Raw genomic sequence first — 21,910 nt, forward strand, 5'->3', positions numbered from 1 at the left:
AGTGTGTTGCCAGTACCACCTCAGCGCTGTCAGAGGGCAACTAGATCACCTTAGCAGAGAAGACGCAATGGTGGCGATGGTGGGAAAGCTGTGAGAGGGGCGTGGGAGCAGATGGAACAAGGAAGGTTCCAAGATGGTGTTTCTGTTGCTATAGTTACACATTTAGGGTAGCACATTGTGGATCAGGAAGCAAGATCCAGAACGTTCACATGTCTGAAAACTGTCCTGTGCTGTAGCGAGACCCTTCCTGTTGGTACTTTCCTTGTGGTGACAGTGTCTCCCTGCATGGCAACATAGTATCTTCCCACGACACTTACTGCCACAGAAGCCCCATGCTGTCACACCACACAAGTTTATTTGACTGCTTCCTACCCAGCATACAACTCTGCAGGGGGCACCAGTCACTGCACCTCTGGGGCACTCTTGTACCCAGGAGGCCCGACCTGAGGCCTGCCAAGCCCACTCCTGGGTCTGGCTGGATGCCAGCTTCTGGGGGAGGGAGGCCTGCAGGTACCAGAGGCCTCTCCATGTTCCTATGGTGTCTTGGTCTTGGGTATCCGTGGAGAGACATTTTGGTCCTGAGGGCCCGATCCTCAGGCCTGCAGGACCTGGCAGACAATGTCCTTCTGAGCCCTGGTATGTGACCAAGCTGCCAGAAGAGAAGTAGGGGAGTCAGGTGGAGAGTCACCTCCACCCTTCTCTGTCCTTCCTTAGGCTCAGTTCTCAAGGCTGAACTCTGCCTAGTGTAGCCCTAGAGCTTCCTAGTTCTTCCAGAACCTCGGAGCCACTAAATAAAGAAGGAAGGACAAAAGCTGGGTCCCTACTTTTCTGATGAGGAAAAAGTTGCAAGGAAGATATCTATGTTTATAGTCACTCAAAGTCGAGGCTAGACCCTGTCTTGCGACCACCCACACTGTACCTTTCCCTTTGGGACCTCACCAGCATGGCCCAGCCCTACCCTGTCTTTACCAAATTGAACATGCACGCTAGTTGACTTTGGCTGCAAAATTGTACCCAGATCTATCTACTGCCTTCCCTTCCTGCCTAGCTCTTCCTCAGTGACGCTTTGGGCCTGGGAAGTGCGCTCACTGGAGTTAGCTGAAGGAGTGGGTCCATCTGCTCACCTATCTCCTTGTTCCAGTCTACCATGTTGCTCCTCAGTGTGTGGCAGAGGCTGAAAGAGATCCTACAGGTTAGCCCTTGGGGGAAGACAGGAGTGAACTGGGAGGTTTGAGGTTCGATCCCCAGTGCCCCGATCCCCAACTAGAACGTCTTTCCACCTGGAAAGTCACACAACCTGTCCCTAACGCTCCCCTACTCCTGCCTCCTGCTCCAGCTTTCACTCTGAGTTGTGTCTAGTCCCGCTCCAAAGAGGGATCTACTTGTCCCCCATGGCCAGGAACTAAGGGAACCTTCAGACTCTCACCTTTGACCTCTAATCGGCAGTCCACAGAGGCCTCCCCTAGCACGTTGATGGCCTTGCATGTGTAGACCCCAGAGTCAAAAGGGCTGGGCTTCCGGATCTCCAGGGTGCAGACCCCTTGCTCAGAAACTGCACGGTACTTGGGGTCACCCTGGATATCCATCTTGTTTTTCATCCAGATGATCTTGGGCTGGAAGCAAGGTCAGATGAAGGACAACGAAGTGAGAACGTGGGTTGCAACCGGCTCTCGGGAGACAGTTTCAACCCTGCTGCCCTTGCCCGCCCCACCAGCCCAGGGCCCCTCACCTTGGGTGAAGCTCGGACGCTGCAGAAGAGTTGTGTGCTATAGCCGGGAGTGGAGGTGTGGTCAGCCAGGGGCTGGGTGAACGACGGGGCTTCTGAGAAGTCTCGCTCAATAAACCCCTTAGGTTTGGCAGTGATATCTGAGTTCAGGCGAGAATTTGAGATTATAGGCGTTGAGGGGGCTTCAGAAGACTGGCCTCAACCCCTAAGCTTTGGGAAGCTCAACCTGGTCAACACATGGAAACTGTCAGGCACCAGAGAAAGCCTAGCTGAGTGGAGCTGAGGCAGGTCAGAAGGTGAACAGAGAGGAGTGGGTGGGGAAACCAGAGCCACAGGTCAGTGCGGCAGAAACTGAACATCACATTCCATTTCTGTCTGTCTTTGAGGCCGGGTGGCTTTCCCTTCTTTTCAACAGAAACCTTATGGCTGTGCTGCTTGGGCTGCTGTTCAGAAGTGTGGCTTCCAGGGTGACTGAGATGGCTCAGGGGGTAAGGATGCTTGCCACCAACCTTGCCACCCTGTGTTCAATCCTGGGGCCCAGAAGGTAGAAGGAGAGACCTGATAAGCTGTCCTTAGAGTCCACATGCGTGTGTGCATGTGAACACACACTTACACACAAATAAATGTAATTAAAATGAACAATAATTAAGAGTGTGGCTTCTAGGGTCACTGATGTGTGTGTTGTGAGAAGGATCTGGGACAGGCAGGGGTCAAGGTGGGGGTTCCTAAGTTTCCGATTGCCCGCACTGATCAGATACATGATATGGACAGTAAATATCACAACAGTCTTAGGGTGGGGAGGTGTGTGTCCTTACAGGTTGCCAGGCTGCCTATCATGTACATGTCACCTTTCAGAGTGTGCCCCTGGGGACACTGGGCAGGAGACCCCGTGACTTCTGTGATGTTAGCCACAGTCATCTTTAGAACAAGCACACAGCCTCCTGAGGGGCACTGCTCATCTGCATGGCTTTGCTTTGGTGTTTGCTAAACTCTGTCAGTGTGTGTACACGCTTACACATACACTCATAGAGAACTATTGAGGGGGGGAAAGGGCAGCAAATGTTCCAAGGAGCAGGGACAGAGGAGAAGCCTAGAGGGGTGTGCGGACACAGAAGAAGCAGTAGCGACAGATGTTGGAATACCAGACCTGCTTAGGTTTCCTGCCCAGGTTCAGAACCGCTTACCTGCCTTCTGGATGTGAGCCAACTCCTTGGTGGTGGTGGCCGCATCGCTGAGCCCACACAGGTTTTCCGAGAAGACCCGGAAGGAGTAGGAGTTCCCAATGATGAGGTCTGAGATGGTGCAGGTGGTAGGGTGGTAACGCTCCAACACCGTGAACCATTGCTGCGGGGACAACGGCTGGGTGACCTCCAGCTTGTACCCAGTTCTTGTCTTTCCTGCTTACCCGAATTCACCTCAGAGGGGCTCATTCCATGTCCCAGCTTTGGGAGGCTGAACCATCCAGCACTGGGCCTGAGGGACTTGGAAGTGGGATAAGGACTCCTGGGTCCCTCATGGGAGCTCAGGAGCCTCGTCACTCAGAGCATGGCTGGCAGGCTTGCAGCCTCTTGATCTGGGCACTGTTTAAGCATGGGGGTTCCCAGCCCCCAGCCCCAACCACCTGCCTCAGAGTCTACATTTAGCATAATAAGATAGTTCCATCGTGGCCCAGTAGAAGCTCGCCTAGGACCATGGAGGGAGTCGGTCAGCGGTAGTTGGTATAGTCTTCCACCCAGAGCCCGTTAGTGGGATGAGCCTTTTCAGTCTGAACCACTTCTTTCCCACCCTTGTTAAGGCCCAGCCAGCCTCACCCCTGTCTTCTTGTCTGCCTTCTGCACCGTGTAGCCCAGGAGCTCGGTGTTGCCTGTGTCCTGGGGGGGAGTCCACTCGAGGGCGGCATTGCAGCCCCAGACATCCAGTAGCCTGATGCTACTCGGGGGCCCAGGCTTCTCTGCAGGACCAGATCATGAAGGGAAGTGAGGGGAAACAGGCCCAATAAGAAGTCTCCACACCCACGATTTGGCACTTGCCACGATACCCTAGCCTCCCCTCTGCTACCATCTGCTCTGGGATGCAAGGTGGGGGAGGAGAGTTTTGAGACAGCCCGACTCTGCCCTTTTACCAATCACGAGGATGTCAATGTTGGCCTTGGCTTCCAAGCCTTCCAGACGCACAGTGAGCTCGTAGCGGCCCGAGTCTGAGCGCTGAGCGGAGCGAATGAAGAGGATGGAGTCCTGGTCCCCCGTGCGCACATTCACCCTCTGGCTGTCCAGCGCGTGGCCATTGTGGGTCCAGGAGACCTGTGGTTTGGGCTTCCCCTGACAAAGATGGGCTTGGAGTGAGTGCAGATCGGTATAAGCAACCCACTGCCACCCCACCATAGCTGTGCCCGGGAAACCTGTCCTACTGATCCCACAGTTGCTGCCCAGAACCATTTCTTCTAGTGTGTGGCCTGCCCTGGGGCTGCTATCTGTTCACTCACAGTTGAGTTATGTGCAAAACTGGGAAGGCAGCCATCATTATGGGTCCCAGGCAGGCTCCAGTGAGAACCCTGACATTCCCAGGTCTCTCATGATGCATCAGGACCTTACCAGCGAGGCAGGCTTACCTGGAAGGGGATTTGCAGGTTGACGGACTCTCCCACCCGGCGGATGTAGGTCTGCCGAAGGTGTCGGGGAACACGGATCTTGGGGGTTTCTGCGTGAAAGCAGACGTCTGGGCTTAGCCCAATTGAGTGAGGACTTCTGAGGCAGGAGGAGGGGAAAGCAAGTGTGGGTGCCGGCTAGACAGTACAGCTCCCACTTAGTATGTCCCCACGAGTCTGGGCAGCCTCCTCACTGGGAGGGCAAAGCCTTCAATGCCGAGATTGAGGAACCCAAATCCCTCAAGGCCCTTGGGTTGCTGAGAACTGAGAGGCTCCCAAGAGGTCAGGGGCTCTACAGTGTGAACTGGTTGGTATCTCCGGCACTCCCTTGGCGCTTCAGCCTTGCCAGGCTGGGATTTACCCTGAGGTGTAGGCATTCTCAACCTCCAGATGGACCTGCCTGGCTCTCTGTCTCCCCCTGGAGGGAGGCGGGTTCCACATCTGTCCGCCTAGAGGGACTGAGTGCGCAGGCTTCCTACTGATTCGGTACATGCACCCCAGGGACCCAGGACTTTTCTGAGAACATGGAACCTCACTGACTCAAGCCTCTACCTCCAGGCCTGCTGGGAGGCTCAGGCTTTTTGCACAGGCGCTAGAGCAGGTGCCCCAGCTTCTTCCCCTAACAGCCCTCTCGGTCTCCTAGTGGCATGGTGGTAAGTCCATCCCGAAGTCTTGGGTCAGCCTCCTACATTGATAGGAACCACTTTCCTGACTGTGGCCTAGTCAGGTACCCCTGGGCATTCCGAGGCAAGCTGCAGCAGCTGCCATCCCTGTCCCTGGGGGACGGTGTGGGGACTGAGCCTGAGCCTCCTAAGCAGTAAACAGGTGGTAACAGTTGGCCAGTGGCATGTAGGAGGGCACAGGAAGAAGGAACACTGTGTCTCCACGGATTAGCTGAGCAGGCACTTGGCTTGGGAGCCTCATGGTTTGGAGTGCTCTGGGGACCTCTCCAGGAGGTCAGGCATGCCTGGCAGCTCCAGGTGGCCCAGAGGGGGGACAGCTGAGCAGCTGAAGATCCTGGAGAAGGCCCCCACCCTGCCCTGCCCAGCCCACGAGAGGTCCGGCTGTTCCTGGCTTGTTCATCGCCTCCTCCCCAAGTTTCTCTCCAGGAAATCCCCTTCTCTTCGGCCAGAGGAATTTTGGTGGAGAGGTGGGTACTGAGTTTGGCTTGCTCCTTCAACACCAGGTCTCAGAGGCATCTCAGAGTCTGAGCTTCCTGGGGCCCGGGCAAGGGCTGTGACTCTGCCAACCAGGAGGACTTCCTAGCACCTCCACACTGGAGTCAGCCCAGGCATCCTGCTGCCGATTCTCACCCAGATAATGTCCTGGCTTTTGGAAGCCGCCAAAGCAGATGCTGTGCAGCTTGTTGGCTGCGAACGGTCCTGTGTGGGCACCAGGACCTGAGACTTCTGAAAGATTGGGTCACTCTGTGGGCGTCTCCGGGCCCTTTGGGATCTGCCTGGTTTGACTCAGCCATGACAGTCTGGGTTCTGGTCTTCTATGTCTTTAGACCTTAAAGCAGTGTATTTCCTTGAGTCTACATTTGGGCCCTCCTATGGCTGAGATACCTCTCTTCCCAGATACCTTGTCTGGAAATGTAGGCTCTGTCTCCAGCCTCCATCCATCCCTCAAGGAACGAGAAGGAAGACGGAGAAGGTCTCAGACCACCTGTTTGCCCGTGTCTCTCTTCACCCTGGGGCCCTGCACTGTCCCCAGAGACCTGAGATCAGACCAAATGACTCACCGTCATTAACAGTCTGAAACTTGAGCAGCTTTGGGAGGGGAGTCAGAGGACTAAGGCTAAAGCACCCCGCAAATAGAAATATTAGCAACAGGGACAGCAGCTGGCCTCGAGGTCCTCACAGCGACACTGCCCTTTGGGGATGAAAAGGCCCTCACAGACCCTTTGCACAGGCTCCTCTTCCTGCTGAGGGTCAGGGGACATGGAGGGCCTTCCTGTGTTCCAGAATCCAGGTTTGAGGAAATAGATTGGCAGCTTCTATGATGTCAGGGATTAAGATTAGGTAAAAGTAAGAATGAATGACTTCTAGTGCTGGGAGCCTGAGCTTCATCTCTGGGCAGCAAGGAGCTGCTCCCTGATGGCAGTGGTGGTGGAGGGGGTGCTGGACCACTCAGGGAAGTGACTTCTTGGACTTCCTTCTTGCTGCTGAAGAACCTGAATCTTTTGTAAGGCAAGACACGTTAGCATGTGACTTGTGCATGTGTGTGTAAGATGCGGGAAGTGGCTGTCTGGGTCCCATTGACCTTGGCCTCAGTTTCCCCATTGCATCCAGTCTGTGAGCAAGAAGCAAGAAGGGGCTTTACCAATGATCTCTTGGATGTGGACAGGATGGTCCAGTACAGCTGCAGGGCCCGCCCCTGCGGAGCTAACTGCAGTCACACGCAGGAAGAACTTGTCTCCCAGGGCCAGGTTTCGAACCGTCTGCTGGGTCACCATCGCGGGCCGGGGATTCACAGGCACCCATTCTGAGGCTGAGGGCAGTGGAGAAAGTCTGGGTATTAGTGACGTGGCAGAGGCATCCTTCTCATGGGGCTTTTCTTCTCAAGGGTGATGGACAGAAGCTGACCTTATTCAGGCTATAGTCTCTCTCGCCCTCCACCCTGCTTTTGTAGCATCAAGTAACATCAAAGCCAGGTGGTGTTAGAGCTCTGGGATGCTGACCAAAGGTGGGGATGCAGAAGGCCAGAGAAGGTGGGGCGTGTTCACCAAGTCACACAAAGCAAGGTAGGGGTAGAGGCAGAAGCCGGGCTGAACATGACTGTCAAGGACCTACTTTCCCTAGCTCTTCTCATACCTCTCATTTTAGGGTCCCCTCTTCTGTATCCCCTCACTTTCTGCCTCCTGGGTTAACCCCCCCCCCAAAGTCCTCTGAGATGTAGTACCTCCTTCCTGTCTCATTAGATCAATGCCCCACCCTTCTATTCCTCAGAGGCTCCTTGGAGCTGGAGGACAGAAGGTCTCCTGAGGTCACTGAGCACCTCTTCCTGCAGAGGTCCCTCTGGAGCAGGAGGTGGGAGCCAGCTAGTTAAGACTGCTCATACCTTCTCCCTTTCTAGCTCCCTGGACTGGACTTGTCCCTGCTGTCCTAGCCCTGCTCAGCTGAACAGAAGCAGGACTAAGCCTGGTGCTCACCTCCCTCTCGACAGAGCTCCAATACATAGCCTTGAAGCCCCAGCTTCCCCAGCTTCTCGGGAGGCTCCCAGCTCACAGTCAGGGAGCTCTGACTCACATCCTCCAAGGTCAGCTGCAGTGGGGCACTGGGGACATCTGAGAGAGGGGGAAACGAGGGTGAGATGAGGAGCCCCTCCCTGCATACCTGCCTCCCTTCTCCACCTGCCCCCGCCTTCTAGTCACCTTCACTTGGAGGTTCAGGCTTAGCAGTTGTGGGCATGGCAGAAGCTTCAGGGGCTTCGGGGTCCAGTGCCTGAGAGTCAGGCTTCTGTGGCTCTGGAGCCTGCTCTTGCCCCATGGACTCTGATGCTACCACCTCTCCAGAAGACTCCATGGTGGGCACCTGGACAGGCTCAGGCGCTGTCTCGCTTGGATTCGAGACAGAAGCCTCAGAGGTGGCTGTCTCGCTTGGACTCGAGACAGAAGCCTCAGAGCTGGCTTTTCCTGTCATTTCTGAGCTGGTTGGGGAGGGGGTCACGCGGGAGTATTTGGTGGGTCAGCTGCAGGTCTGAGCTTCCAGAGTGCCTGAGAGACCTAGGTCCAGGCTTATATAGGCAGGGTCTGCCCCACCCCTAGCAAACCATTCCCAGCTGTGGGGTCAGGTCAGGCAGGGGGACAGGGGGGCAGGGAGCTCCCAGGCCAGGAATAGCTCTGGGGGAGGAACCACAAGGGCCCCTTGAGGAACATACTACCTCGCCATCACCCCAGCTAGACCTCACAGCCAGGGTGTCAGTGCCCAGACAGAGAGGGCATAGATAGGTAAACTGGGACATTGCTGGGCTTGGGTAATGAGACTGGCCATCTGGAAAAGGAGATCAAGTCAGTTCCATGAGTCTGGTTCCCTTGAGTCCGCATGTCCATGGAGCGGAGCCTGGAATTAAGAACATTTGAACCAGCTCTCCTTGTGAGCCCTCCCGCCTTTACCTGTTCACTCTGCCTTGGTTCCCAGTCTCTGGGGACTCTCAATGGGACTGTGTGACGCTAAGACCCCACCCACCCACGGACTCTGGAGAGGCAAGAACTGAGATGCCCAAGGTGAGGCTGGCCAGAGGCAGGTGCTCCAGTGTGATTCCTAGGAAAGGGGACTCTCTCAGTTGGTTTCACTGTGGCACCAAACCATAAGCGCTGTGAACTGTAAACAACAGAGGGGGCCTTTCCTCACAGCCCCAGAGGCCAAGGAGTCTAAGAACAAGCCCCTCCGCATCCAGTGAGGAGTTTTGTGCTGAGTCGGAATACAGAGAATGGGTAAGTCAGACAGGAAAACAGACTAAATCACGCCTTTTATCCAGTTCCCACTCTGGAGATAAATAACCCACTCCTTAATAATGACATTAATTAACTTATGAGGGAACTGTCCCATGGCCTAATCACTTCTTTAAAGGCCCCACATCTTAACACCATTAGTGACAATTAGAGGAGTGTTAGAGGGAGCATTCAAGCCATAGCAGGGACCAAGTAAGCCTCTTCCTGTTTCTGTGGCAAGCTGGGAAGCCTCTGTTTTCACTAATCCCCAGGCCTACTGAGAACCCCCACCCTTGAGGATAAAACAGACAGGCTTACGGGGGGGGGGGTGGGGGGGGGTGGGGGGTGGGGGGGGTGGCGCACGTCTTTAATCCCAGCACTTGGGAGGTAGAGGCAGGTGGATCTCGGTGAGTTCGAGGCCAGCCTGGTCTACAAAGGGAGTTCCAGGCAGGCTCCAAAGCTACAGAGAAACCCTGTCTCGAAAAACAAAAACAAAACAAAACAAAACAAAAAAAGACAGACAGGCTTGAATTTCCCAGACTCTTCAAAAGGGACAGAGGCATAGACTCTCCCAGGGTGGAAAATGGAGCAGGTTCAGATGAATTCCCAGTCCCTGATTCATTTATTCAAGATGTTAGGACGTAATAATTTGAAATCCAGAAAATACCTTGTGTCAGGAAGAAGGGAAAACAGTCAAAATTTTCACTGTGGGTGGGAGTGTGGATCAGAGCAAAGACTGGAAAATGAGGCAGGCATTGGTGGCAACAACCATGTGCTAGTGGGTGACTCTGGGCATTCACCGCTGGACTCCCAGGAGACGTGGATGAGACTCTCTGTGGTCTTTGACCAGGGCGTGGATGAGCCACTGGCGCGGTTACACAGTTCTGAAGCAGGAGTCTGATTGATGATGATGGGGTGCCCTAGCCGATCTCACACACCAAAGGACGAATCACAGAAACACGGGGATCACTTTGTCCTTGAAATCCAAACCCAGAGCCCTGTGAAGCCTCAATTTTCAAAATGCATCCATAGGTGGTATGCCAAATAAAAAAAAAAAAAAGGAAGGCAAGGCCAAGGTTAGCCAAAAATGACAGCCTCTGGGTGAGGGGACAAGGACGCCCATGACTGTAGAGGCTTCAAAGTGTCGCTGAGGTTTCCCCTTAAATACATAAAAGCTCTTTAAATTAGATGAATCTCCCTCACTCTTAAGCAGGCATGGTGTATCCCGTGATTTAGGAATAAATGGATGTGTAATTTATTTAGGGCTGTCAACAGCATCCTGGCTGTCGCTCTTCATGAGGACGAGGCAGAGCAGTATGGCTGCCTCTCAGCCCCAACTGTCCTCGTATGGAGTGTCCTCAGAGAGCCTGAGGAGCCTAAGGGTCCAACTCTGCCTGGGTGTCCATGGCCTCTGGGAGGTGACTCAGTGTTGTGCTGGATAGGGAGACCCGATCTCCACTTTGGCTTCTGACTCTGCAGCTATAAGCGAATGTGACTAACTCGGCAGGACCCTGAGTCAGCCCTGAGAACCTGTCCCAAACTGGGAGAAGGGGGGCCTCAGGAGACAGGGGAGCTTACAGCCCTGAGGTTCCAGAGGCCTTGTGTGGTAAGGTGGACCGTGGGCAGGGGTTAGGGACTGCTTGGCCCACTAGCCAGCATGAAATGCCAGGTTTGCTCTACCCCTAAGACCCTGGCCCAGCACCTTGCCTTTAGCTGAGTGGTAACCTTGGAAATAGCTGCATGTGCCCGGTTCCAGCTGGTTCAGATTTCAGGGCCACAGATTGGTGTTGGCTTCTTTACACCTCAATACTGAGTCACCAACATCAGCCATCTAATGATTATCCCAGGTCAGATAACCCAAAAGTCAAAAACCCACAGATGGAATCCCAGCAGGTTTAGAATACATCCTATCCAGGTTCCCTGAATAAAGTCACATCTGGGCTCCTGGCAGTTCCTGAGACTCTGGTCGGAGCATCCCCTCCTCACAAAGGCTTGTCTTCTGAGCCAATGCTATTCCATCTTCCTCACCTGCTGTCTTAGGTCAGCTGGGGCAAGGAAGATCTCATCTCTTCACAAGCCGAGGGAGTTGTGTGAAGGGGGAGTGAGCCAGGGACTGAGCTGGGGACAAGGACAGCACTGGACGGTTGACAGCCTCAGTCCAGCGACTGCGTGGACTGCCTTTAAGATAATGAACTGTGGGGCACTTAGGAGTGGGAGGCTAGAAGGCCAACTCTCAAGGGTCTGGAGAGACCCAGCCCTGGACAGCAGGAAGGGTGCGTGAAAGGGTACCTTCCTTGCTGGCCTTAACATTCTGGGTTCCTGTGCATTCTAACCACATTCTGTGGTTGTCTCTCACCACCTTTAGAGGATCAGAAGACATGTGCTAGGTAAAAGGTCTTCTGTTCAAAGCCCTGCAACAGTCTCTATTCATAAGGAATTTCGTTTGGAAGTCTGCAGGACAAGGGCTTTAGTATCTGGATTGCTGTCAGCCATGCTTGGGGAAAGTCTGAATTTCCACCCTGCCTGAGGATTCCATCTCCCGTTGAGGTTCCTTAGGGCCCAGCACAGGGCATCAAGGCCTCACTTCTGTCAGCTCTGATACCCAAGCCTCAGAGAAAGGAACCCAGAAAAGACAGGAGAGGTGGGTGCCATGGTCCCGTGTACCCATGGAGAGGACCAAAATGGGAGAGACACACTGTTAAGCTCTTGTGCTTTATTGAGCAGCTGGGGAATTAGGAAAGGGAAGTGGGATAGAGATGTGATTATGTTCCTAACTGAAGGTTTCAAGTTGGGCTTTGCAGAAGGTATAATTAGTATGACCACTGTATCATGTAAGATGTTTGCCTACTTGATGGTATAACGTGCCAAAATGGTGTCCTTCGGTCAGGAGCGCTGAAGGAAAGGGAGTTGGAGAAAGTCCTTTGTGCTGGGCTTAGCATCTGAGAATTTCCATTCCTCAGCTGAGATGTGCTGAACCTGGTCTCACACTGTACTCTGACAACCCCACTATCCTATCCTGCTTTTCTGTTCACCCGGGCTGAGCCCAAACCTCAACGCAGTGGCCCCTACAAGGGAGGGGACCTGAGGTTCAGCTGGGGGTTTGGCCAGAGGATGTGGGGTACCATGTGAGAAGGAGAGGGCTAAGCCTTAGCAAGTGCCTCCTTGACGGCATTGGTGAGCGGGAAGCGTAGGTTCTGCCCGCAGAAGGAGCCCCGGAAGTCATCCAAATCCAGCGCCCACACCATGGCTCCTGCCAGCTGCTTGTTCTTCAGGTACTGCACCTGGTGGAGGAGGTTCAGAGCAGGCAGGGTTGGTTCTTTGGGTGAGGCGTGAGGGAACTGTGCTCTGGGACCCTTCCCCAAAGGACCTGCACACACCCAGGCTCAGCTCTGGCCTTCTGTGTTCTGGGGTGTGGCTTCTGGGAAACCTACCTTGTTTTTGACACTCTCCTGGTCGTCATATCCCACCCACTGGTTGCCCTTGGTAGCGTAGGGAACCTGCTGGCCAAGTATTCTGTGCACTTCAGCTCCTTTGAGGAAATCACAGATCTGTGTAGAGAACAGGACAGGGGGTGGTGTGGGAGGCTTGTCAGGTCACTGGAAGTCACCCTTCTGTCTGTAGCCTTCCTCTCCTGAGGCTACAGGCTGCAGGTTTCATGCAAATTTATGAAAAACAGATGCAAATACCCCAGAGTTCAGCTGCTGCAGCCTGAGGGCTTTAGAGATCTGATGGCCTCCATCTTAAACAGGGTTGTGAGGAAAGACCCAGACCACACAGTGCTCAGAGGCCTACACCCACAGACACCATTGCTTTTTCTGGACTGGAATGAAGACCCTAGGTCTGAGGCCAGAGAAATATTCCAGGAGCTTGGTGCCTGCTGGAGGCTTTCAGGAATATAAAAGATTTAAACTCTACCGTGTCTTCCCAGGGAATGCTACGGCAAACAAGCATGTTTTTATTCCCAAAGGAAAAAGTGCGTGTGGTGAGGGAGGCCCCTCTTCCCTGAGCCAGCCTGTGAAGCAACACCGTTACCTACCTCATAGTAGGCAAGGACCCCTTCCTCCTTGGTGAACCGGCCTGGTAATCCTGGTCCTGAGATTGGAGCTCCTACCCCCATCTCAGAAGACGCCAGAGTGAAGCTCCTCCCAAAGGTGGGGATTCCCATCACTAGCTTGCTGGCGGGGGCTCCCAGCCTCAGCATGTACCCCACGGCATAGTCCTGAGGTGAGGCAGAGACACAGGAATGATTAGCTGGGCTGGGCGGTGTGCAGATCGGGCTGTGCAGTTAATACTGATGTCTTGATAGGTGCGGTGACAGTTATACGGTGCACCCGGGAATCCCCGTCCCTCTGGGAACTGATAATGCCGGTTAAAAAAAAAAAACGATTTTAAAAGGTTTGTTCTTGAAAAGCTCCTTGTAGGCATAAGAAGGGATTATTAATGTGTGACAGGCACAGAAATTGGCTGACTGGCTCGGGGTGCACACTGGGTAAACGACAGACTGAAGCTAGACTCCAGCCTCTAAGTCCCCAACCCCTCTTTGTTCTGCCCCCTCTTGCCTTCATTCAGTCTACCCAGCAGGGCTTTCCTCAGTTTCCCCATCTGTGAAATGACTTTCATAACCTATTTTGCAAGGAATGTACGGAAAGAGAAAAGGGCGTTCAGGCAGGGGACAGGGCTTGTGACTCCCTCCCACATTCCTTCCAGGAACCCACCACATTGCTGAATCTGTCCGAACTAATGTCCTTTTGGCCTCGGAAGAGAGGGCTGTGGTGTCCTGTGGTTTGGCGCCAGGCTCCATGGAAATCATAGGTCATGAGGCTCATAAAATCCAGGTGTCTAAGGGAAACGAGTCAGAGGTGAGGTGGGAAATCAGAAATGTTCTTGACTTCACAGCCAAGGCCCAGTAGGATGTGGGATGCAAGCATCTGAGAAACAGGGCATTGACCCAAAGCCAGGAGCTCCAGAGACTGCCGTTCTGCCCACTGGCCCACTTCTCTGGAGCCATTCCTGGGTGCGGGCTCTGGTCCTGGTGGCACCCTGAGGGAGAGAACATGCACGCATGCGTGGGAGCTGTTCTCGGCTGCACCTCAGCCTCCACTCCTAGCATGCTCGTCTTGGCGAAAGCCCGCTCAAAGTGCTGTGGAAGGAGCGGTATCAAAGGCTGGCTCAGCCTACATTCTCTCACGGGTAGGGAGTGCTCAATAACCCTACGGAGAAGGGACTGTAGGCAGAAGGCAGCAGTGTGAGCTTTGGAGATTCACAACAAATGGGTGAACCCCCTCTTTCCCATGGGACATTTGAAACAGTGGACTAAGGTTCTAAAGAAGAACGAAGATCCTTGCTTCTTTCTGCTGGGTTTCCCGTGACTTGCCTGAGCCTTTGGGAGAGTTGACTGTTGGCAGTTCAAACTCCTGTGTAAGGAGATCGATCTGGGTGATTGGAAAGGGAGCTGCCTTCCTCTGCGTTCTGACACACTATGTTCTCTTGCTGTCGGTTGCCTGGATCTAGTGCTCTGCTGGGCTTAGCACGGAGAGAGCACCCTGGAGTGTCAGGTACACAGTACAATTCACTACCACTTTCAAAATTCACCCATAGCCGTGCTCTCAATTAGCCAACAGCATTCCAAGTGGAAAAGGAAGTATAGGGCTCATTGTGGGGAAACTGAGTCATGGAGAGGGGAGAGACTTGCCAATGTCTATGGGTCATTTCGGAACTCCTGAGTCTCATGGGATGCTAGGGCAGGTGGGGAAAAGTGTTCCCGGCAGAGGCTCCCGAGGTGCTGCCAGGGCAGGAGACTCACTGGGATATCTGGGCGATGTCATAGCCACTGTCAAGGGCCACCTTCCCTGCTGACATAGCTGCGCTGAGCAGGAGTTTCTCTGTCCCTGGTTGGACTTCTTTTGTGAATTCGGCCTTAAGTTCCTGGGTGGGAGGCAAGCAGGGAAGCAAAAGGGAGCAGGCACATGAGAGAGCTGATGTGGGGAGACCAAGGCCCTGGGTGGGTGGGTGGGTGGGTGTCTTGCTGTCCTCCCCCACAGCTGTGCTCACTGACCCGCCTGGTGTTCAGGCAGAGTGAGGAGTCTGCCCCAGTCCCATCTTCAGGGCACCCGTGCTTTTGCTAGAATATGATCTGAGGGCTGGGGAAATAGCTTTGTTTGTAAGGTATGAGGTCCTGAGTTTGACTCCCAGAACCCACATGAAAAAAGTAAAAAGCTAGGCATAGCGTGCGTGCTTGTACCCCAGCACCGGGGAAACAGAGGCAGGCCGGTCCCCGGGGTCTGCTGGCCAGCCAGCGTACTCTACTTCTAAGTTCCAGGCCAATGAGAACCCTTATTTCAAAAGAATAAAACAAGGTGGAGAGTGCTTGAATGACACCTGAGTTTGACCTCCACATATATTTAGCATATATGTGTATGCACCCCTGAACATGCATGTTCACCTCCCCCCCCTCACACATGCACACACACACTCAAACTTGCATGTGTGTGTGTGTGTGTGTGTGTGTGTGTGTGTGTATAAACCCACAATATGGTTTGGACTAATGTCATCCTCAAAACCTATGCACACCTGTCCTGGGGGCACCATATTGTGGGTGATGACCTTGGAAGATAAGTGTCTCTCAGTCTGCATTTTGTTTCACACGAAGTTATAAGGTCACAGGGATCCATCCTGGTCCTACAGGCGGTTTATTGAGAGCTTTTCTCTGTCTCTGAAAACTGCAGGGACTTGACCCTCAGATTGACGCGTGTGCGCAGTGCATGTTGGTTAGCTGGTGGCATCAGTTTGGGACTGGACATTAGACAATGGACACTTCACTTAGTGGGCAGTAGGTCATGTAGAGTGGGCACCCTGCTCAGCCACTGGTTTTGGCCTCTTAGGACTCTGCCCTCACCACCCACAGTGGTTCTAACATGTCTTTCTTGCTGAAGCTCTTCTGCACATCCCTGGGAGGTTTGTCTCCATGCTGATGCTCCCCCCCCACACCTCTGCCCTATGCCAAGCACCTTGATGAGGGTGGTGAGATGCTGCTTGTCTTTTGGACCAGGGTAGAGCCAGGCAAGATCCAGCCCATCAAAGCCATGGGCCCTCAGGAATGGGGCAACCGACTTGATGAAGGTCCTGCGTCTCTGAGAGTTGGAGGCAATCCTGGAAAATCTAGAACAAAACCACCACAGAATGAGCTTGGCACTCATATGCCAGGTACCCTGTCCATACACTGGGATTTCCAGAACTAGGGAGCAGGGGCCTGAACTGCCAGATCTAGGAGAACATTCTGGGGACAGCACCAGGCTGGGAACTTAGAACGGGCCAGACATTCCTAGTGTCCCAGACTGGCCTGCCATTTTGAGCTGGTTGCAACCTGAGTCACACCTGCCTGTCTGTAAAATGGGGTAACGGTAACACCCAATGCTGTGGTTAGCATAACAGCAGGGAAGCGTCCTGGTGGCCTTCCAGCCCCCTTGCTGCCCTGGCTCTGCTCTGATGACTCCAAGGCCCCTTTAACAGTCTCAACCCTCTCTACTCCCATTGCTTCCTTCCCACCCCACCCAGCCTTCATGGAAGTAACTTGGAAGTTGTTTTCATGCCCAAGATATAGTAATAAGAGCTTTGCAAGAGCTAGGCACACTGGCACATGCCCACGATCCCAGTATTTGGGGATTGAGGCAGGAGAATTGTCCAAAGTTTGAGGATAGCCTGGACTATGTTGGAAGTTTGAGGCAAACCTGGCAACTTATCAACAAAAATTGCAGAAAACAAATAAGCATTTTGTGTGTGTGTGTGTGTGTGTGTGTGTGTTTCTTTTTGCTAAGTCCCTAAGTCCCTCTTCCTCTCTGGCCCTGCTTTTTTCATCACTGAGGCCTCGGTGCCCCGCTAGACCCGAGCAACCGTAACCCTCACCTTCGAGGCTTGACTCTACTCCATTGCCCCAGCAATGAGTCCTACCTTTGAGAGCCAAAGTTCCATCCTCCAACAGACAGGAGGGTCTTCAGGTTGGGGTTTCTGTGGGGCAGGATAGTGGGGAGAGAGGGGTGGAGAGAAGCTGTCATGATGTCGCAGACCCCGTATCTGCAGCCCATAGAAGAGTTCTGGCTTGCAGGGGGCTGGGTTAGGTGCCTGCCTCTGACATTGGTGTTCTAGGCTCACACAGGCTTCATGGTGGTGACTCAGAGGTTCCCACAGTGGGCAATCAGAGGTAAAGGGGGCTCACAGGTGGCACCATGCTCCACAGAGCTGTCGTGGGGGTGAGAGGCCCCTTCCCTGAGCCTTGGTGCTGTCCCCTGTCACCTTGTGACCATCCCAGCATCACCCACCCAGGGTACCCTCCCCTGAAGCCAAGCCCCCCCCCCCCGCCACAATCCTTCCCCAGGAGGGTCCTTGGGTCACTATCCTCCTGTACCAAGATGTCCTGCTCTAGGACCAGTCAAGATACCTGCCCCTCCTCCCCTCTCCTGGCCAGCTTGCGACCCCACCTGGTTTTAAGTGCGTTCAGCGTGCCATAGAGTGTCACGTCATTCCACTCCCATGTGTCAATCTCATTGTTGCTGATGTTGGCAAAGCTGTAGATGATGTGAGTGCATAGGAAGTGGTCGATGGCATCTGGGAAGCAGCTTCCATCGCCTTCCCGGTACTGGGACCAGCTGGTGTAGTAGCAGACCAGCTTGTAGGCAGAGCCTGAAGGAGAAATCTGGGTGGGACTGAGCACCGATGTGGTGTGGAGGTGTGGGCTGGGGGTGGGGACAGAGTGTTGAGCAAAATGAAAAATCCTTAAAGGAAAGGAGCGGGCCCAGCCTCCCCTGCCTGATGCAAGCTGATTTGTGGGAATGGTGTGACTCAGCCCAAGGACTGAGGACTTCCTGGAGGCAGTGCCTTCCAAAAGAGACAGAGGCCTGACTGTGCCATCCAGGGTCAAAAGATGCCCTGCCTGCCGCCCAACCTGTCAAGTTGGGAACGTAGGCCCCAGCCCCTTGCATCTATCCCAGCCCCCAGGCCTGGTCTGGACGCCGAATCCCAGCAGGCCATTCCCCAGGGTATTTAAATGAGCCCCCAAAAGAGGAACACGTGGTCCCTTTTTCTTCCTCCTGGTGATCGGATTCGTGCGCTCGCTCGGTGGCTTCCTGGTTCCCCCTCGGGGCCACCTGAGAGCACAGAACTCCCATTAAACCTGGATATTTCTTAATTTGGCTCTCTTTGATTTGGCTTGATTGGGAGTTTTTTTTTGTCGGCAGGGAGCTTGTGTTAGGAAATATTCCTAACACAACCCTACAGTGGGGTCTTTGATTAGAGAGTGGCTTTGAGGGTCTCTTCTCTGTCTCTAGGTGGGAGTGACCAGAATGGCAGTCCCCAGACTAGGGCTCCTTATCACAGAGGCTGGGAAGTTCTCCTTTGTTCTAACTCAATTCCTCTTACTCTAGATGAAATTCCTCTTAGCCACTTAGTCATGGAAGGAAACAGTGGGCCTCACTCATCCCTGTGGCTCCTGGTAGCTGTTCCCTAGGGCAGTTTGAAGCAGTCTTCACGGAATCTGAGTCCTTTTAAGTTTGTTGTTTTGGAAAAAAAAAAGTTCAAATAAATGGAAGAGTAGAGACGAAAACACACATAAAGTATACTATCACCTTGTTCAACAAGTATCCCCAAGCCCTGTGAGCTGCAGAAGAAACCCGGAGGAGAATTCTTTTGTGCTAAGACCTCCTCCAGGAGGGGATGGGGGCAGGTACTCACAGCACTGGAGCAGCATCAGGACCGCAAAACCTGGGGGGAAATCCAGGGTCAGATCTGGTGGCAGGGAGGGGGCGACTGCTCTTCCTGCCGCCCCCTCCCCAGGCGAGGGGATGCTTTACCACCAGGTGCCCTCTCTTTTCCTTCCTCCCTTTCAAGTTTTGCTCTCTCCGTCTGCCCCCCCCCCCACTGCCCGCCTCCAGCGGGTAGAAGCCCGGGCCCCCTGTGCAGGAGCTGAGCAGTCTGACCCCTTTGGACTGAAAATCTCCAGTCCCACCTGACCCAGCCCAGAGACCTGTCAGTGCCACCCTCACACCCATCCTGGCTTCAGCAGAGCTGGGCATGGTGGCCTCTCCTGGTACCCAGCTTCCTAGATAGGGTCTCTTCCCCAGGCTTCACACTTCCTTCTTATACCCATCCCACTCCACTCCCCACACCCCCAAACAATCCTCCTTACAGGAACTGAACTGTGTGTAAACTCAATTGCTGGCCAGTGGAGGCGGGGAGCCAGTAGAGGAGATTGGGAAACCCTGGAGTTTTGAAAGCCTTGGGCCAGGTCTTGCCATACCTGCCAGCTGAAGGGCTATGTGGGTGATGATCAAGGGCCTCCCTGGGTGTGACAGTCACATTTCCAAAGCCTTCTCCCTGCCACTTGCTTCTTGTCAGTATTCCCCCATCTTTCCTGGCGGCTCCTGTCTGTGGTTCCGGTCTTCTATCCAGGCCCTCCACCAGGCTGAAGCAGGCACAATTGGGTTACGTAAGTCATGGCACCCAAACATGGCCACCATTATATTGCCTGGCCTCCCCTCGGATTTTCTCTGCTTCCTGGCTGTTTGCATACTTGGCTGGAATCTAGGTGAGGACCAGAGAACCTTGGGGACTGGGGAAGGGTCCTAGCTCCCCTTCCCCCTCAGCAATTGCTGATTATTGAATACAGGAAAATGGGAGAGGAGAGAGAAATTCCTGAGAAGGTCCCGAGTCCTAAGGCTGCCTCCCCCTCTTTTGAATGCAGTGCAGAAGAGAGAGAGAGAGAGAGAGAGAGAGAGAGAGAGAGAGAGAGAGAGGCTCCCGTGTAAGCCCAAGACTGTGGTGAAGAGATGCAGGGCAAACATGGGGTGGAGGGGTGGATTCTCCCGGGAGCAGCGGCAGCAGGCTCTCAGATGAGTAGCCTCTCCTCTCAGTGATGCTTTTGAAACCCAAACCCAGTGAGGCACCCCCACCTCTAAATGGTACAGTGGCTCCCAGGGGCTCTTAGCAGCTTAGGTGCAGGAAGGAAAGCTTAGGTGCTCTGCTTTGCTCTGCCCAGCCCTGGCTTCCACCCTCGGCCCTCACAAAAGGCATTTCATTTTCCAAGGTTGTTTTTCCAAGACAAGCATCAAGATGTAGCTCAGGCTGGACACAAGAGTACCAACCACGTTAGTGCCAGGGTTGCTGGTGTATCCTGCCACGTTCACCCAAACAACAGCAGCAACAACAAACAAAGGAAAACCCCTCACAAAACCCTAAAGACCTAATGGCTGCAACAACAACAAAAACAGACAAAGGTGCTTCTCAGACCACTCTGTGAGCTGTTTAAGAGCACCTTTTTTTTTCTCCCCTCGAGATGGGGACAAAGATCCAGAATAATTCCATCCTTTACAGACCATATATAATGTACAATTAGTAGACAGTGAATGAAAAGTCAAAGCTCAGGGCCAGGATGGATTAGAGAGAGGGCTTCTCAGTCACGTCCTCTGGTGTCTATAGTCCCACTACGTAGGGGTGATGCTCCAGTCAGCTCTCTCAGATCCCCACACTGCTTGCATAGAAACCCTTGGTACAAGGCAAGCGGTTCTTCCAGTGCTGGCCTTTCGCCAGAGAAGCCACAGTGTCAGCAATCAGGAAAAGCCACAGTTGGGACCTTCTAAACACCACAGCTCTCTTCAGGACTCCAGGACAGGGGCTCTCAGCTCTCCTGGTGTTACAGCCCTAAGTATGGGCTCCTCAGACTCGACAGCAGCAGCCAGCATCACACCTTCCTGGTGGACCTGGGCATCAAGGTTCCTCAGCTGTTGACATCAGTCATGTTTCGCTTCCTGGTCGTGGCTATGAGAACCGTGGCTCTACAGGCTTACCTGCTCTTTGAAACTCTTCCAGGGACCAGGTCTTGCAGTGTCTTTCCTCTGGTTCTCCACAGCTTCAGCCTCCCAGCTCCCCATCTCTTCATTCCCACCACCCTGCTTTGCCGCGCTGTTCGCTGTCTCTCTCAGTCTTTCCTCAGCTCTCAGGCAGCCGGCCACTTGCTGCTCAGCCCCACCTGTCTTCTGCTAAGCAGCTAGTTCTTGGGCTTGCCTGCTGCTGCCGCCCCTTGGCTCCCCATTTCTGCTGCCCTGATGTCTTTGCTGCTTTTTTCTTGTGCCTCCAGCTCAGCCCAGACCACTAAGGGTAGATAAGAAAAGAACACTCATGAGAAGCCTTTGTTGGGCCTAAAGTCGCAGCAGTGAGAGACAGCTCAGCAAGATGTCTCCTCGCCAACTCCTGAACAGCCACATATAGGCAGGGGCCTATGTTTGGACCAATCATAGCACACCTCACAGGCAATGGGAGTTTGAGGTTTCACGAAAAAACAATCCTTCAGCTAGGCCAGGAGGGGAAGTGTTCCTTTGTTGATGAGGTGGAGATGGTTATTGGGTCATCTAGAGGCAAAAAATGTCTGATACAAATTGTTTGAAACAGCTTTGACTGACACTGGGCCTCCAGGAGTCAAAACAGCCAACTGCAAACACTGTGGACTCTTATGAAAGTGTCTGTGAAGGCTTCAGAATGGCCGGGGTGAGCATAGGGTAGACTAGCTTTCTTATTTGTTTATATAGGATTTTACTGTCTGACCCTGGCTGTCCTGGTACTTACTAGGTGGACCAGGCTGGCCTTGAACTCACAGAGATCCTCCCGTCTTTGTCTTGGGAGAGCTGGGATTAAAGGCGGGTATCACCACACACCCCTCCTTTCTGTCTGGCTTTTAGCCCGGCAGTCTTTTTGCTCAAGGCAGACAGGACAGCAAGGAGAAAGCCAACAGCTGCTAATTAGGGAGTCGAATGTCCAGGCCCCTAATATCTTTGCTTCTTTACAGGAGAATTAGCATTAGGTGGAGTACTTGCAATAAGGAATTAATCGCTAACACAAAAAGTGGCGTTAAGATTATTAAAGGTGCTTTAACAGCCGGGCGGTGGTGGCGCACGCCTTTAATCCCAGCACTCGGGAGGCAGAGGCAGGCGGATCTCTGTGAGTTTGAGGCCAGCCTGGTCTACAAGAGCTAGTTCCAGAACAGGAACCAAAAGCTACGGAGAAACCCTGTCTCGAAAAACAAAAAAAAAACAAAACAAAACAAAAAAAAAGGTGCTTTAAC

At 53.5% G+C, this 21,910-nt stretch overlaps 2 protein-coding genes across 3 annotated transcripts; both read right to left on the reverse strand.

The window, feature by feature from the left end:
• Positions 1-130: 130 nt before the first annotated feature.
• Mybph (myosin binding protein H) lies at positions 131-8,072 on the reverse strand. 2 transcript variants are annotated; one of them, XM_057769463.1, is made up of 11 exons: positions 7,747-8,072; positions 7,525-7,659; positions 6,696-6,863; positions 4,335-4,423; positions 3,849-4,044; positions 3,538-3,677; positions 2,911-3,070; positions 1,730-1,866; positions 1,427-1,613; positions 1,125-1,174; positions 586-649 (listed from the first exon to the last, which is right to left on the reverse strand). In XM_057769463.1, the coding sequence occupies exons 1-10, from the start codon at positions 8,012-8,014 to the stop codon at positions 1,158-1,160; spliced, it is 1,497 nt and encodes a 498-aa protein (XP_057625446.1). In that variant the 5' UTR covers positions 8,015-8,072; the 3' UTR covers positions 586-649; positions 1,125-1,157. The 2 variants fall into 2 exon arrangements, with proteins under 2 accessions (XP_057625445.1, XP_057625446.1); XM_057769462.1 differs by lacking the exon at positions 1,125-1,174 and having other exon boundaries at positions 131-649.
• A 3,431-nt stretch (positions 8,073-11,503) lies between these two features.
• Chi3l1 (chitinase 3 like 1) lies at positions 11,504-18,900 on the reverse strand. Its single transcript, XM_057770059.1, has 10 exons — positions 18,821-18,900; positions 18,529-18,558; positions 17,280-17,481; positions 16,753-16,809; positions 15,813-15,963; positions 14,609-14,730; positions 13,521-13,644; positions 12,842-13,024; positions 12,237-12,353; positions 11,504-12,086 (listed from the first exon to the last, which is right to left on the reverse strand). Exons 1-10 carry the CDS (start codon positions 18,867-18,869, stop codon positions 11,946-11,948), a joined length of 1,176 nt encoding a protein of 391 aa, XP_057626042.1. The 5' UTR covers positions 18,870-18,900; the 3' UTR covers positions 11,504-11,945.
• Positions 18,901-21,910: the final 3,010 nt, after the last annotated feature.

Source organism: Chionomys nivalis, chromosome 5 (genome assembly GCF_950005125.1).
Source record: "Chionomys nivalis chromosome 5, mChiNiv1.1, whole genome shotgun sequence".
In the NCBI taxonomy this organism is placed as follows: domain Eukaryota; kingdom Metazoa; phylum Chordata; class Mammalia; order Rodentia; family Cricetidae; genus Chionomys; species Chionomys nivalis.

Excerpts from the sequence above, each read along its gene's own strand:
- Mybph (XM_057769462.1), bottom strand. The coding sequence starts at position 8,014 with ATGACAGGAAAAGCCAGCTCTGAGGCTTCTGTCTCGAGTCCAAGCGAG. Across the intron at positions 7,660-7,746 it reads GCCTGAACCTCCAAGTGAAG|ATGTCCCCAGTGCCCCACTG; the intron begins GTGACTAGAAGG and ends CCCCTCTCTCAG. Across the intron at positions 650-1,426 it reads CTGCCGATTAGAGGTCAAAG|CTTGGTCACATACCAGGGCT; the intron begins GTGAGAGTCTGA and ends CTCTTCTGGCAG.
- Chi3l1 (XM_057770059.1), bottom strand. The coding sequence starts at position 18,869 with ATGCCCAGCTCTGCTGAAGCCAGGATGGGTGTGAGGGTGGCACTGACA. Across the intron at positions 16,810-17,279 it reads CTGAACGCACTTAAAACCAG|AAACCCCAACCTGAAGACCC; the intron begins GTGGGGTCGCAA and ends CCTGCCCCACAG. Across the intron at positions 12,354-12,841 it reads GGGTCCTTGCCTACTATGAG|ATCTGTGATTTCCTCAAAGG; the intron begins GTAGGTAACGGT and ends TTCTCTACACAG.